General features: G+C 43.0%; 1 protein-coding gene across 2 annotated transcripts in view; it reads left to right on the top strand.

The window, feature by feature from the left end:
• The window catches only part of MAP3K9 (mitogen-activated protein kinase kinase kinase 9), a 75,410-nt gene that overhangs the window by 941 nt on the left and 60,357 nt on the right, over positions 1–14,112 (top strand). For both annotated transcript variants that reach the window (XM_060098016.1, XM_060098017.1), the window contains exon 2: positions 6,610–7,023. In XM_060098016.1, the coding sequence (XP_059953999.1) occupies positions 6,610–7,023 (414 nt within the window). The remainder of the gene's footprint in view (positions 1–6,609; positions 7,024–14,112) is intronic.

The following is a 14,112-nucleotide window of genomic DNA, read 5'->3' on the forward strand; positions in this document are numbered from 1 at the left end:
ACCGTGTTGATTTCTTGCATCCTAATCTTGTATTTCAAAAGTGGTCCCTTGAGGAGTCTCACCAAAGTGTGTGTGTGTGTGTGTGTGTGTGTGTGTGTGTGTGTGTGTGTGTGTGTGTGTGTGTGTGTAGGGGCAGGTGATGAGTGAAGAAATGATTAGCAAGGGAAAAGTATGTCATTCCCCCATGAGAGATCAGGAGCGCAACTTGACACACAGACAATATATTTTCTCATTTCTTCTCACCCTAGATCCTTGCCTATATTTGGTATTTGCCAAATCTCAGGGGGACCATGCCCAGGGGTCCTCCCAGGGCCTTTCTTCTAGGGTCCTGGTTTTCACCAGTTTCCCAGGAGCTCCCCTTTTCCACACCCTGAAATGAAATTTTCTTTGTTTTTTCAAGGGAGTTAAATTGCCATTAGAATCCTTTAATCAGTGATGCTAGGTGGTTTTAGAAGAAAGATGTAAATATCTCCCGGTGCAGTTTACACTATTTTGTATTTGAGGGTTTCCGTAATTTCTTTCCTGTTAAAAAAGTGTTGTTAATTCCCTTATATCATTATTTATTCCATATTTTGTATACTTTGTCTCTTAGCTGATTTAAAAAAATCATTACCAAGGGCCAACTTTAAACATTTAATTTTAAAATTTTATTTGTAACAGTTATTTTTCTGGTCCTGTAACTTATTTTCACCGGAACAATTATATCTTAAGATGTTTATTAAATACCATTTATTAATATCAAAATCATAACCTCTTGTTTTTCTACTGTCCTTTTTTTTATTGGTGTTTTGACTGTCAAATTGATGTTCAAATGTTTAATTTCCTTTGTTTCTCTCTCCCTCTTATTCAGTTTAAAACTTTCTCCTTCTACAGTTAATCTTTATAATACCTGCAGGTGACAAATTACTTTAAATTGTTTCCAGGTGTTACACCTTTTGGGCGTTAGTGCTGGAAAGATCAAGGCTAAGGGTCCTAGCAGATAATGTCTCAAATAGTGTTGAAGATGAACTTGGTCACATACCGGAAGAGATGTTGGCCTGGCACGTTAGAAAACAGTGTAGTTTTAAACGTGTCAGATTTTGATGGTCTTTGTGGGTGAGGTTTGGTGATTTTTTTTTTTTTTTTTCAGAGACAGCTAATACCAGAGTAGAAGAGCTCTGTGAGGTTCATGAACAGGAGCTGAGTTTCTTTAATATCTTGTGCTCGCTGCTGTGAGAGCAGTCAGGAGCGAATGTGACTTAGGTGGGAAGAACCCATGCACAGAAAGCCAGGCAGGTCTACACTGTGCCACTTTAGAAGCTTCTTCTCCATTGGGTGCCCAGGACTTCACCCAGACTGTAACAAAAGTTACCTTGGAGAGAGTAGATTCTGATATCTAAAACTCAGATGATGAGAAATTAGGAAGCACCTTGTACTTATTGAAAGAATTGACTTGAACAACAGCATTTGAAGGTCTTGGTACGTTATTTTATTTAGCTACACTAAATTCTGATCTTGACTGGAATTAATTTTTGATAATTCAGAAAATTTAATTCTAGTCAAAAACCCATTAGAGTGCCTAGTGAAAGAGAGATACTGTGTTAAATACCAGGGGATAAAGAAATGAGAAGATGAGGAGGTACTTAGAAGTCACACGTGAGGGAAATTGGTGATGTAAATATATAATTTCAGTGCAGTGCTTTGCTCAAGGAAGTTGGTGATCTGATAAAGGGCCTCTGGTCTGTATGCTGTGTCCACTGGTTCAGTTAGTGTCACTCAGAAAATAAAGGTGATTGTTGACCTGGTCTCCAAAGACTTAGAATGAAATTGAGCCTCTGACAACTTTTCCCCAGTTACTTTTTTCAACTTCCTCTCTGGGACATGAATTTTGATGTTAGATTGTGAATAGAAGACACAAAGTAAAGTAATAATGTTCAGCTTTACTTTCAAATACTGCTTTTCAAAGTGAAACTTCTGTTTCAAACTTTAATCGAAACAGAAGAGGGGGAAATTACTAAATCTTGTGACAAAGAAAGCATATAAGAGTGATATAAATCATCTAACGTTTATAGAGTGCTTTTATCCTCTCCAATGTAGGTATTAGAGTTTAGCTCTCCATGGGGCTGACAAATATAAATAACCCAGGAGCTTGCTCATCTTTATTTTAGTGAAAGATGGAAAATGTAAAGTTCCAAATGTATCATCTTCAGAGATATATAACCCTAGGTATGAAAAAAAAGCTTCTCTTACAGGAGAGTTGTGTCTGTTTTCAAGCAGGGTATAAATTAAGGATATTACTAATTTACATTTCTTTTTCTTGCCTTCACTAGCAATATAAGGATGTATTTTCAGATGTACTTAAGATTTTTAAATGAGTGAGGTATGTACCATTCACTTGCCCCAAACTCACCAGAATGTGCCTGTATATTTAGTTTCCAAGGATATAATTGAGAGGGAATAACATCTTGACTCCGAGACTGAAAGAGATAAGGTTTTGTTCCTGATATTCCTGGAAATATTCTTCCACAGAAACTGAAAAATGTGCTGTATGAGACTTGACCTGATTCTTACTTACAACCAGGTCTTGACTGGGGCAGGGAAAGGGAGGAGAGTCCCACATCCTCGCAGCTCCAGTGAAAGTCTAGTTTCTATCCAAAGGGACTTCTTAGCAGGGAAGGGAAAAGAAAGGACCCTCCCCACATCCCCCACTGTTTTGTCTTCTGTCTGCTTGTAAGCTCTGTTCTATACTTTTCCTGAAGGCTGGTCATAATATTTCCTCTACGAAACAGCAAGAACCTGAGAGTTTATGTTCTACCCAGAGAGAGATCATTGCTTCGCCTTCCCCACAGAGGTTTTCTATCTTCTGTGAAATACCATTGGAGGAGCTGTCCTTTCAGCACCCTGGTTCAGAATCACATCTTTTAAATCCTCATATGTTTAAATAAATATCTAACACCTCCTGTGTGTTCACAGCTATGCTTCAGACCAGAGGAAAGAAGAGGGTGGGTACAAGAGAAAATACAACAGTTAATTCCCTTAAGGAGAATTCAGATATTCAGTTGAGGAAATAAGGTATGTAAATGCACATTTATTAAAAAGGCACATATCTTTTCATCAGTGAAAAATCTGGCAGAAAAAACGAGTGTTTCTTCCATCTATGACCATGGGGACTCCTAGGATAACTTACAGTTTTCTCCAAGAGGGTTTCTAATCTCTCTTTGACATTGGCATATTTTTCTCATTCATATAGATGAGATAAGGCAAGAATTAGTAATCAGTCAGGATTCATTTTAGGACCCAGAAACACTCAAGCTATTTAAAGCAGAAAATGATTTAGCACAAGAAGTTAGTTGCTTATAGATTTTTTGGAAGGCTGGGGAGAAGGGGCTCTCAGCTGGACCTAGAGGACCAACTCCCAGAACATTGCAGACCTGGCCCACCAGGCAAGCTGCTGCTTCTCTAACTGAGAAGGTACAGAATCAGGAGTTGCCACTGAAGCTGCTGACTTCTCAAACACCCTGTCGTAGTTGCTGTCCGATTAGGTGACTGCTTGCCCTTGCAGCATTCCTTTCCACATCCACAGAACTAATTGGACATTGACTTGCTATTGCAGGAAAAACCCCACTTCTCCACAGCCATGCTTGCCAGAAGAAGCAGCAAGGAGATGGTCTCCATCTCACTTCTGCCTTCTGAATCTTGTGCATCTCATTGGCTAACCAGCATTCTGTCAAGGAGTCTGGAAATGTAGTGTTTTAGCTTTCTGACCTGTGTAGTACTGAAAGGTATGCTGGAGGATTGTAGAAAGGATGTTGATTGCTAGTCTGCAGGACCTGCCACACCATTTATTCTTCAGAAAGAGTGCTAGATGAGGTGATAACTTGTATACCTAAAGGCAGTCCAACTAACTTTTCCTAAGAGTTTCCTTTGTGCAGACTGCTGGGTGCATTACAAAATACAAATGAATATTAGCCCTAGATAGGATAGAAGTGCTATAACTAAGCAAAAACAGAGTTTTGAGCACCACCAGCATCTGAATGGAGAATGAAGTCATCATGGAGCTGGCTAAGAATGGAAGAGAACAGTCAGTGGTGGGCAGTTCCTCTTTTGGTCTTGCCAAGAGTTCAGAAATATATCTTTGTGTTCTTAGTTTTTTAGCAAAGTGTGACTATTCTCTGTATTTGTTTCAGGAGGTCCAATTCAGTTTCTTCCCCCCAGATCTGAGTTTGGTTTATTTCATACTGAGATAGATTTTTTTCCCTCATTTTACTTCCCTGTCTATCGGTCACCAGCTGAATATTTGGCACGATAAGGACAGTGGTGAGCAAGGCAGACAGGACCCACTCTTGTGCATCTCGCAGTCTAGCAGGACGATAGACGTTGAACAAGTAATTATAACCTTGTTGCGTCTTGCCAAATAGAGACTGCTATGGAAGTGCTTGACTCGGGCCTGACCTCATTTAGTCAGGGGGTTAGGAAAAGTTCCTCTATTAGATTGATGGTTAAGCTGAGACTTGAGGGATGCCTATGAGTCAGCTAGGTAAAGACAAAGAAAGAGACTTAGAAGACAGAGAATAGGGTTTTGATGAGGGAAACATGAAATAGCACTTTGCTCATATAGCAGCACCATATCTAGCCCAAGATTTATAATCACTGGTGGTTATTATTACCTATCCATGGAAGCCTTTCTAAGCAGAGCTAAAGATAGAATCAAGTACCGTAGATTCAAACTCTGGATTTGGGATGGGGAATGAGTGGTTGTTTGTGATACTGGAAATCTCAGGGGTGGACCTGTGGCCCAGGTGACTGCTGGGGTAAGATGTTGCCTAGGAGACTCCTTACTCGAGCATCTTAGTCACCAGGTCGTGGTAGAACCAAGTTTTGAAGATCTCCCAATTTCCTCCTTACTTTTTCCTCCTGTCATCATGGCTGCTGAGGTTCAGACCCTTGTGCTTGTGCTCCTGGGTTACTGCAGTGACCTCCATTTGCTGTTATATTCCACATGGCTGCCAGAGTTGGTTTCCTTTCTAAGTCACAAGAGTGACAACACTCTCCTTCTTAAAGATGCATGACTCCTACCATTTACAGTGTGAAGTTTAAGCCCCTCAGAGTAGCTTTAATGACATTTCATGACCTGGCTGACCCCAGCAAGGCTTTGAGCCTCATCTACCCTAATGCTTATAATCCAGCTGCCCTGGACTCCCTGAAGTTCCTGATAAGCCATATACTCTCGTGGCCTATGTTCTTTTTTCTTTTTATTGAAGTATAGTTGATTCACAATGTTGTGTTTAATGTCTGCTGTACAACACACTGACTCAGTTATACATATATATTCTTTTTCATATTCTTTTCCATTATGGTTTATCACAGGATATTGAATATAGTTCCCTGTGCTATGTAGTAGGACCTTGTTGTTTATCCATCCTATATATACTAGTTTGCATCTGCTAATCCCAAACTCTCAATCCTTCCCTCCCCCACCCTCTGCTTGGCAACCACAAGTCTGTTCTCTGTGTCTGTGAGTGTCTTTGTTTCATAGATAAGTTCATTTGTGTCGTATTTTAGATTCCACATATAAGTGACATCATATGGTATTTGTCTTTCTCTGTCTGACTTACTTCACATATGGTGATAATCTCTAGGTCCATCCTTGTTGCTGTAAATGGCATTATTTAATTTTTTATGGCTGAGTAGTATTCCATTGTATATATATATCACATTTTTTTTTTCAACTAAATGTTTTTTAAAAAAATTTTTTTTGGAGTATAGTTGATTTACAATGTTGTGTTTGTTTCTGCTGTACAGCAGAGTGAGTCAGTTACACGTATACATATATCCACTCTTTTTTAGATTCTTTTGCCATGTAGGTCATTACAGAGTATTGAGAAGAGTTCCCTGTGCTGTACAGTAGGTCCTAATTAGTTATCTATTTTATATATAGTAGTGTGTATATGTATCATATCTTCTTTATCCATTCATCTGTTGATGGACATTTAGGTTGTTTCCATGTCTTGGCATTGTGAATGCCCCACGGTTCTTGCTCATGACCTTCCCTCTACCCGGATTGTCCTTCTCCACCCTGATCTTCATTGCCTGATGAGATCCCTCCCACTCATTCTTTAGGGCCCCTTTCAAATGTTTCCTTCCTTCAGAATCCCTTCCCCACTCGCCCTTAATCCCTGCCCTGTGGTGGGAATTAGTGATTTTCCTCGTCTTTGGGTCATACTGCTACTAAAGTGGTTTGGTTGTTGTGTGTCTGCCGTGGCACTGGATTTTATGCTTCTCATTACCTAGTATGTGCACAGTAACATGTAAATAAGTCCCATAAAAATGATCTCCCCCAATTTTCCTTTTAGTCAGAATGGTTGATCTCGGTACAAGATTCTGCGTGAATTCCCAAGTGGACGTTATTTCATGAATATTTATTGAATGCCTACTCTGTGCTAGTCACTAAGGGTAATGTAACAGAAAAAAAGTTAATCACGTTTCCTGTCTTTAGGGAGTTTATAGTGAGAAGACAGAAAATCTAAGTGCACAGACAACTTGCTGTGTTTACCCACCCAGGTAAATGGGTGATGAAATGGTGTTTTTCACATTTTTTTGACTCGCTTCTTTTTGTCTTTTGTTTTTCAGTGTTAGAGATTGATTTTGCGGAGCTAACCCTGGAAGAGATTATTGGCATCGGGGGCTTTGGGAAGGTCTACCGTGCTTTCTGGATAGGGGATGAGGTCGCCGTGAAAGCAGCTCGCCACGACCCGGACGAGGACATCAGCCAGACCATAGAGAATGTTCGCCAGGAGGCCAAGCTCTTCGCCATGCTGAAGCATCCCAACATCATTGCCCTTAGGGGGGTGTGTCTGAAGGAACCCAACCTCTGCTTGGTCATGGAGTTTGCTCGTGGAGGGCCTTTGAATAGAGTGCTATCTGGGAAAAGGATTCCCCCAGACATCCTGGTGAACTGGGCCGTGCAGATTGCCAGAGGGATGAACTACTTACACGATGAGGCAATTGTCCCCATCATCCACCGCGACCTTAAATCCAGCAACAGTGAGTATGGAGAGATGAGGCTGGAGGGCTTCCAAGCACTTTCAGACTCAGTCCATGGCTTCGGTTGGAGTGGATTCGTCAGGGATCTTAGTGGGCAGTGAAACGCTTTGCTTAAAGCCAGTCCATCCTTGACTTGAAATGTAGGGGGTGGGATGAATGCCAGGAAGAATTGGTTTAGGAGGAGAAGAATGAGGCACCGGAGGGGTTTGGGATAATTCTGAGCTCTTATTAGCAGGCGTGGTTGGCAGTATGTAATTCTGATGTACTGTGCAAACAAAACAGAGAGATTTATTTTTCCACTTGAGGAAGGGGTGCCTGTGATCTCAAAAGGGGTTTTCCTCTTCAGTGGAACAACAGGTAAAGCAAACCAATACCACCTGTTTGCATTTCTACCTAACTCCCCAACCTGAGGTCCCCACCATAGAAGGGGTATAAGGAAGAAGAGGCATGTTGTTCAAGCTGTGTGGCCCATTCAGGTGGCCGTTTCAACGTGGAGAGCGCAACCTGGCTGGTAGCCCTCCTGGTAGCCTTGGGGTGGTATTAATTAAGTGTCATAACTACCCAGTGCTTAATAGCAGGGAACTGAGAAGTAACTTTACTAAACATCTAGGACCCATAAACTGGATTATAGAACAAGTGTTACACGTAATTAAATGGTGAGTTGGTAGAAACTTCAGTCTCTTTCCTCGGCTGAATCAGCAGGCGCTGGGAGTATGCTTCTCTTCTGTGGTAATTTAGACTTTCCCTTGCCTAAACGGCATGGTAGAGAGGATACAGTTTGCTAAATGGCATATGCTTAAAATCACGTTGAGCATCCTGTCCAGAGAGGAGGGCGTTCGGACTTTGGGGCCCCAGGAACGTCACTGTCTGCATCCTTCAGCTTTAAGCCCAGAAATCCTTCAGGCTTTGTTCTGTCGTGAGCTGTTCCAGATGTGGCTTATTTTTCTGTTGATGCTATTGTGAATCTGTTAACTTTAAAAAATACGTTTTAAATTACATAGGTAGTAAGTGTTTTTGTTGTACAAAAATTAGAAAGTGTAGATAAACAAAAAGAAGAGAAAGATCACCCGTAATGTTTTCCTCCCAGTAGTATAAGCATTACATTTGGCATATTCTTCCAGACATTTAAAAAGCATATGTGGGGACTTCCCTGGCGGTCTAGTTGTTAGGACTCCATGCTTCCTTCCCCTGCAGGGGGCACGGGTTCGAGCCCTGGTCAGGGAACTAAGGTACCACATGCCTTGTGGTGTGGCCAGAAAATAAAGTAAAATAAAATAAAAATAAAAAGCATATATGGCCTATATATACACAAGTATACTTTCTGGTTTACTTTAAAATAGCATTTATTACCCTTACCTCTTCTGCCTGCACCATCTTCCCCCTATATAAAAGCAAAATTCATCCTTGTGAGAGTATGGAGCATTAGATATGTATTTTAGACATAATGCACGTGAAGGATTTAAGTTGCATAAAATAAAATCTGGTTTCTCTTTTCCTTCTGCCATATTCTATCTCTTTACTGTATGATTATTCTCATCCCTACTGCAAAATTCTGTTCTATAAATGTATTAAATAAGTTAAAACTTTTGGTGATCCCCTTTTCAAAATAATTTCTACCCTAGAGATTGCTTTGGATGATGGGGTAAGCATAAGCAGATGTGTTGCTAGAAAATGTGATCTAGAAGCTGAATTTTAAAATGTTTTCTTCCATCCTTATCTGGGAGATAAGGCCAAGTGCACTAACCTTATGTAATTGAGCCCATTTAAAAACTTGGACTAGGATGATGGTAAACGTTAATAATTTCCTCTACGAAGTTTTAAATCTGGGTGTAATTTCAAGATGTAAGTACAAGGTTTTACCTTTTGTGACTTGTGTTTAGAAGTCTAGGCTCTTGTGAAGGAAAAGCTACCTTGCCAAGGTTATGCTGTTTGCGGCAGACAACAAGGGACCTGAATGTCATTCTGTCACCCTGGAGACAAAGCCCTGGTCCTTCTTTGTACGTGGGTTTTAGGATTGCTGAGGGGGACCTTTAGGTACAGTGTATGGTGGCAGGAGTTGGACTTACACATAGGGCAGTATTTTATTTTATTTTATTTTATTTTTTTTTTTTTTTTGCGGTATGCGGGCCTTTCACTGTTGTGGCCTCTCCCGTTGTGGAGCACAGGCTCCAGACACGCAGGCTCAGTGGCCATGGCTCACGGGCCCAGCCGCTCCGCAGCATATGGGATCTTCCCGGACCGGGGCATGAACCCGTGTCCCCTGCATCGGCGGGCAGACTCTCAACCACTGCGCCACCAGGGAAGCCCACATAAGGCAGTATTTTGAAGGACCTCATCAAGACAGTTGAGGCCCTGAAATGTCCATAGCGCCCTGGGCTGCATGGGTGGTGCTGATGTTAATGCCTGCTATAAATCTCACATGTGTGTTGGGGTGGCCCCTTGACATTTGTCTGTGGATGGGTGTTTGCCTGGGGTTGAATTTATCCAATATGAGCCCTGACGACACCATTGCTCTTACTCCATTGCTGTGTGTGCATGACTTGAAAATCATTTTAGAAATGTTATGACGCTTGTTTGCCTCCAGTTTGAGTGTCATAACTTCTTTGTGTTTTGCAGACCTGGGGATACTGGCCAGGTTCTCTTGGTTTTTATCAGGGGCTCCAGAGAGTTGGATTTTGATCACAGTCATGTGAGGGCAGAATTTTATGAATTATATGTGTTAGTTGACTTTGAACCACTAGAGAAAAGAGTAAAGTATATAGGGGGGCTGTCTTTGTGGGAAAAGAAAGTAGTTAGTGACAAACATCTAGCTGTTATAAAAAGTTCAGTAAAAAAGTGATTTATTAAAATGCTTCATTATCCTGATGACCCACTTTAAAAAGTCATGTGCTGTTTGCCAGATGTGTATAGCATATAATATCCTGCATTCATATATCATCTGTAGTAAGTTCAGGTTTGACGCACATAACCTAAAAAAAAAAAAAGCAAAATAACAGTGGCTAAAACAAGGTATCCATTCATTTGTCTTTGAAAAGAAGGCCGGGATGGGGTTTTAGAGCATCTCCACATGTCATTAGGGACCTAGGCTCCTGTTTTTCTCTCCATCACCCCAGTATATGGCTTGCATCTTGGGGCTGTCATATGGTCCAAGGTGGCTGGTGAAATGCCAGTTATTTGGTCCAAGTCACAAGCCTGAAGGAGCAGGAAAAGCAGAAGCACAGAAAAAAGCTGCTCCTGTGGCTGAGTCGGCTCCCATTAACTTTCCAGAAGTCCAGCACAACACATCTGCATGTATTCAATGGCCAGAATGGAGTCCCACAGTCATGGCTAGCGCAGGGGCCACTGGGAGATGGAGGATTTTATTCTGGGTGGTGTGGAGCCTAGCTAATAATCAGGGTCTGTTACCAAGGAAGAGAGAGAACATGGCTGGTGGGGAAGCAGCTGACAGTCTTACCATGGAATCTGGGGACATGCATTGGGAGGATGTGTTATCCTAGATATTTAGCATCTTAGAGCCAAACGAGCAGGGTTAGCCAGGCCCTGGGACGTGTGGCTCAGACCCCTGATTTAACTGATGGTTTCTACTACTTTCTTACAGTGCATCATTAACTTAAACATCTCTTCATGAAACTACTCACTAAAGCCCTGGCTATAAAAGTGGATTTATGTGTCTTTGCTCCTCACATTGGGGAAAACCAGCTACTTGATTGTTAACAAAGGTGTTAGTGAAAGATGGTCTTTTAGTGGAAGGATTGTCCTTTTGGGGGTAGATAAGTGGATTTCAGGATTTTGGTTTAAGGGCATTTGGCAGAATAGCAGTTTAATAGGGGCCATTAAAAATAAAATTAGTATAAAAATGAGATATGTGAAAAAGCTTTGGAAAATGAAAAGCCTTACTCCAAGTGAAGGTAGTGTTATTACTTCTATTTTATTATTAAATAACTTCTTTCCTCCCCTTAGAAATCACAGAAGAACATAGAGCTAAACACAATGTATGTTTTTCCTTTTTTTTGGCATTTATGCATATTTGTTTTCACCCCTAAATCTTACACAGGAGACCCTTTTAAGTCCATTGCTTGTAGTATGCTTTCTTCCCTCCCCACTGCCCCCGACTGCTTGGTGTATTGTGACCACTTTCTTATTAAATAAATGGTCTTCTACCACAAGATATTTAAAGGTTTTACATTATTCCACTATTTAGATACAGTATATTAACTAAACCAAACCCCTGTATAATCGTCATCATCATCATAACCAAAGCCCTAAATAATAATAATAGTAATAATAGCAATAATAATAACCACCACCAAACCCCAATATAATAATAACAGCAAGAAGCAACTAATGCTTATTAAGTGCTCTCTTTAGGTGAGGCACTGTCTTAAGCATTTTATGTGGCTTCTCGTCTAATTCTCACAGCAGCCCTGCAGAGTAAAGACTGTGACTGTCTTTGTTTTACAAATGAGGAAGTGGAGGCTCAGAGTGGGCAGCCAGTCCTCTAGGCTCTCACTGCCAGTCCTAAGACCAGCTGTTGGGCCCAGGTCTGACTCCTCATGGCTGCACTGCTGCCGGCACTGTGCAGTGGGGCAGCTAGGGTGTTTCACTGCCCCCCTGTTTATTTTGCGCGACCCTGTAGTGCTTTAGTTTTATATAATTAGGAATAATATTCCTCTGCGCACAGGGAGCGTCCACATTTCATTGATGTGTGATGAACTCATTCTCTCTCTTTTTAAAAAATTATTTATTTATTTATTTATTTATTTTCGGCTGTGTTGGGTCTTCGTTTCTGTGCGAGGGCTTTCTCTAGTTGCGGCGAGCGGGGGCCACTCTTTATCGCGGTACGCGGGCCTCTCACTGTCACGGCCTCTCTTGCTGTGGAGCACAAGCTCCAGATGCGCAGGCTCAGTAGTTGTGGCTCCCGGGCTTAGTTGCTCTGTGGCATGTGGGATCTTCCCAGACCAGGGCCCGAACCTGTGTCCCCTGCATTGGCAGGCAGATTCTCAACCACCGCGCCACCAGGGAAGCCCTGATGAACTCATTCTTAATTTCATAGCCGAAAGAGCAGAGGTGAGCGGTGAACTGTATTTGGTTTGGGACTAGCCATCCCTGCCTTCCTCTTTTCAAATGTCAACGTAAACTTCTCATGGGTCTTTGCAGCCTTATCGCCCTCTTCTTCCTCTGAAGGCATTTCCCCCTTAAGCCAAGCCGGTTTCCTCCCTCCCCTGGAATACACTGTGTACTACTTCCCAACCACTGGGCCCTCATCACACTTATGTTGCTATGGGAATAACCTTGCTTTCAGGAGTACCCTTGCCTCGTCCCTCTGCCTATCCAAACGCTACTCACTTTCCTGTGCTCAACTCAAACCTGGCCACTTCTCCTTCCCATTGGCCTGTCACTGGAGTCAATGCTAAGTAGTCATTTGGTGCTAAATCTAGATGACCTGATAGTATGTAGAAGAATTACTAGGGGGACAAGGGACCAGAGCCGCTAGTCCAGTGGTTGCAAGCTCAGATGCCTTCCATTCAGGGCCCATAGTCTGGGAAGCAGCTGGTGTAATGCTGTAGGGCATGGTGGGCATGATGGTGAAGTGAGTGCAGGCTCTACCCAGCACAGGCCATTGAAGGACAGATCGGAACACCGTGCTGGCCTGCAGCCTGCTGCCCTGTCGCATCCCCTGGCCTCCTCTCTTTGTTGGCTCTGCTGTCGGGAGCATCCGCTACATCTCCAAATGGATTTTGTGTCTTTAGCTTCCAGGCACATGAATGAATGAATGAACGAGTGAAGAAAGTATCACTTGAATTGGTCTCCTTGCAGGATCTCGAAGGGTAAAGATTCCCCTTGTCTTGTTGGAGGACATCCCTCGTGCCTCACTCGCATGGACATTGCTCTTCATCCTCATAATCTCCAGGCCCTTGATCCTTCCTAATGTCAACCTGTTTCAGGTGCCAAGTGTGGCATTTTTTACAGGGCATTAGTTTCCAACCTCTAACGCCCCTGCCCTCTTCTTTCCCCACACCCTTCCTGGATGCCAGGCCCGAATAACTCTCACTGGCCAATGTCTCCCCTGTGGCCAGGTGCAGGCTGCCAGGTGCTGCAGGAGCAGGCCACTCCCCCCGTCACCTGGGTCCACTGCCTGTCTGTCCCCTCCAGCCTCAGCTCTCCTTTTGTCCCCAGCTGTGAATCCCCTGCAGTTCTCCTCACCCCATCCATTCCAGTTTTGTTGAATTGTTGAGTTGGCTGATCCTCTGGCAACTGGATGCCTGGGAGCACCCCCCTGCCACCCAGTTCTGTGCTCACATGTGCTCTGTGCCTTTCTCCAGCCTTCTCTCAAAGTTCCCAAGGAAGCGGAAGACCTGCTTTCTTAAAGTGTGAGGAGGACAGAGCGTCCATCTCGCCCTTGGCATCGGGCTGGCTATCACGTTCTAAGCCCTGGAGTGCCCCCTGACCGCATACTGGCCACAGCCCCTGACTGTGTTTCCTGTGCAGAATTTCTCCAGGCTGAGGGTTTGCCTGCTGTGAGGCTTGTGGAGCTCTGTGACCCACTGAATCCACGCCCTAGCGTCCTCTCTCCTGTACACTGAGGTGGAACCTATTTCTGCCTGAGGGATGCAGCCGCTAAGGCACAGGCATCCTGGCAAGGAGCCATGTGGCAGAAAGGACTTACCTAGACAAGAAGGAGGAGTAGCTGTTATTTTCCTATAGGAGAATGAGATAAACTATACGACGTTCCCAGGGTAGATCTGGCAGGCAGCAAAGTATCAGCCAGAGCACCCAATTCCCAGTTCTTTTCAAAAGGTGCATAAATGACTTTTTCTGTGCCTCATGAACGCATCCCCAAATGAGATACTTCCAACAGTACCTGGCTCAGGCACTGCCAAGTCTCTCTCCCCATTTCTGCTCTTTGTGGTTCTTTGCTACAAGTTCCCTTGCACAGAGACTTGGAGGATGTCAGACATGTTTTGAGAGTTTTTCCTGGCACAAGTGTACAAGCACTCACTCAATGAATTAGATTTCTCCTTTGGTTACGGGATGCTATACCTAAGATTGGCCAACAGGTACCAGGCATGTCCCAAAGTATTGTGTTCA

The sequence above is a fragment of the Mesoplodon densirostris genome, chromosome 4 (assembly GCF_025265405.1).
Source record: "Mesoplodon densirostris isolate mMesDen1 chromosome 4, mMesDen1 primary haplotype, whole genome shotgun sequence".
In the NCBI taxonomy this organism is placed as follows: domain Eukaryota; kingdom Metazoa; phylum Chordata; class Mammalia; order Artiodactyla; family Ziphiidae; genus Mesoplodon; species Mesoplodon densirostris.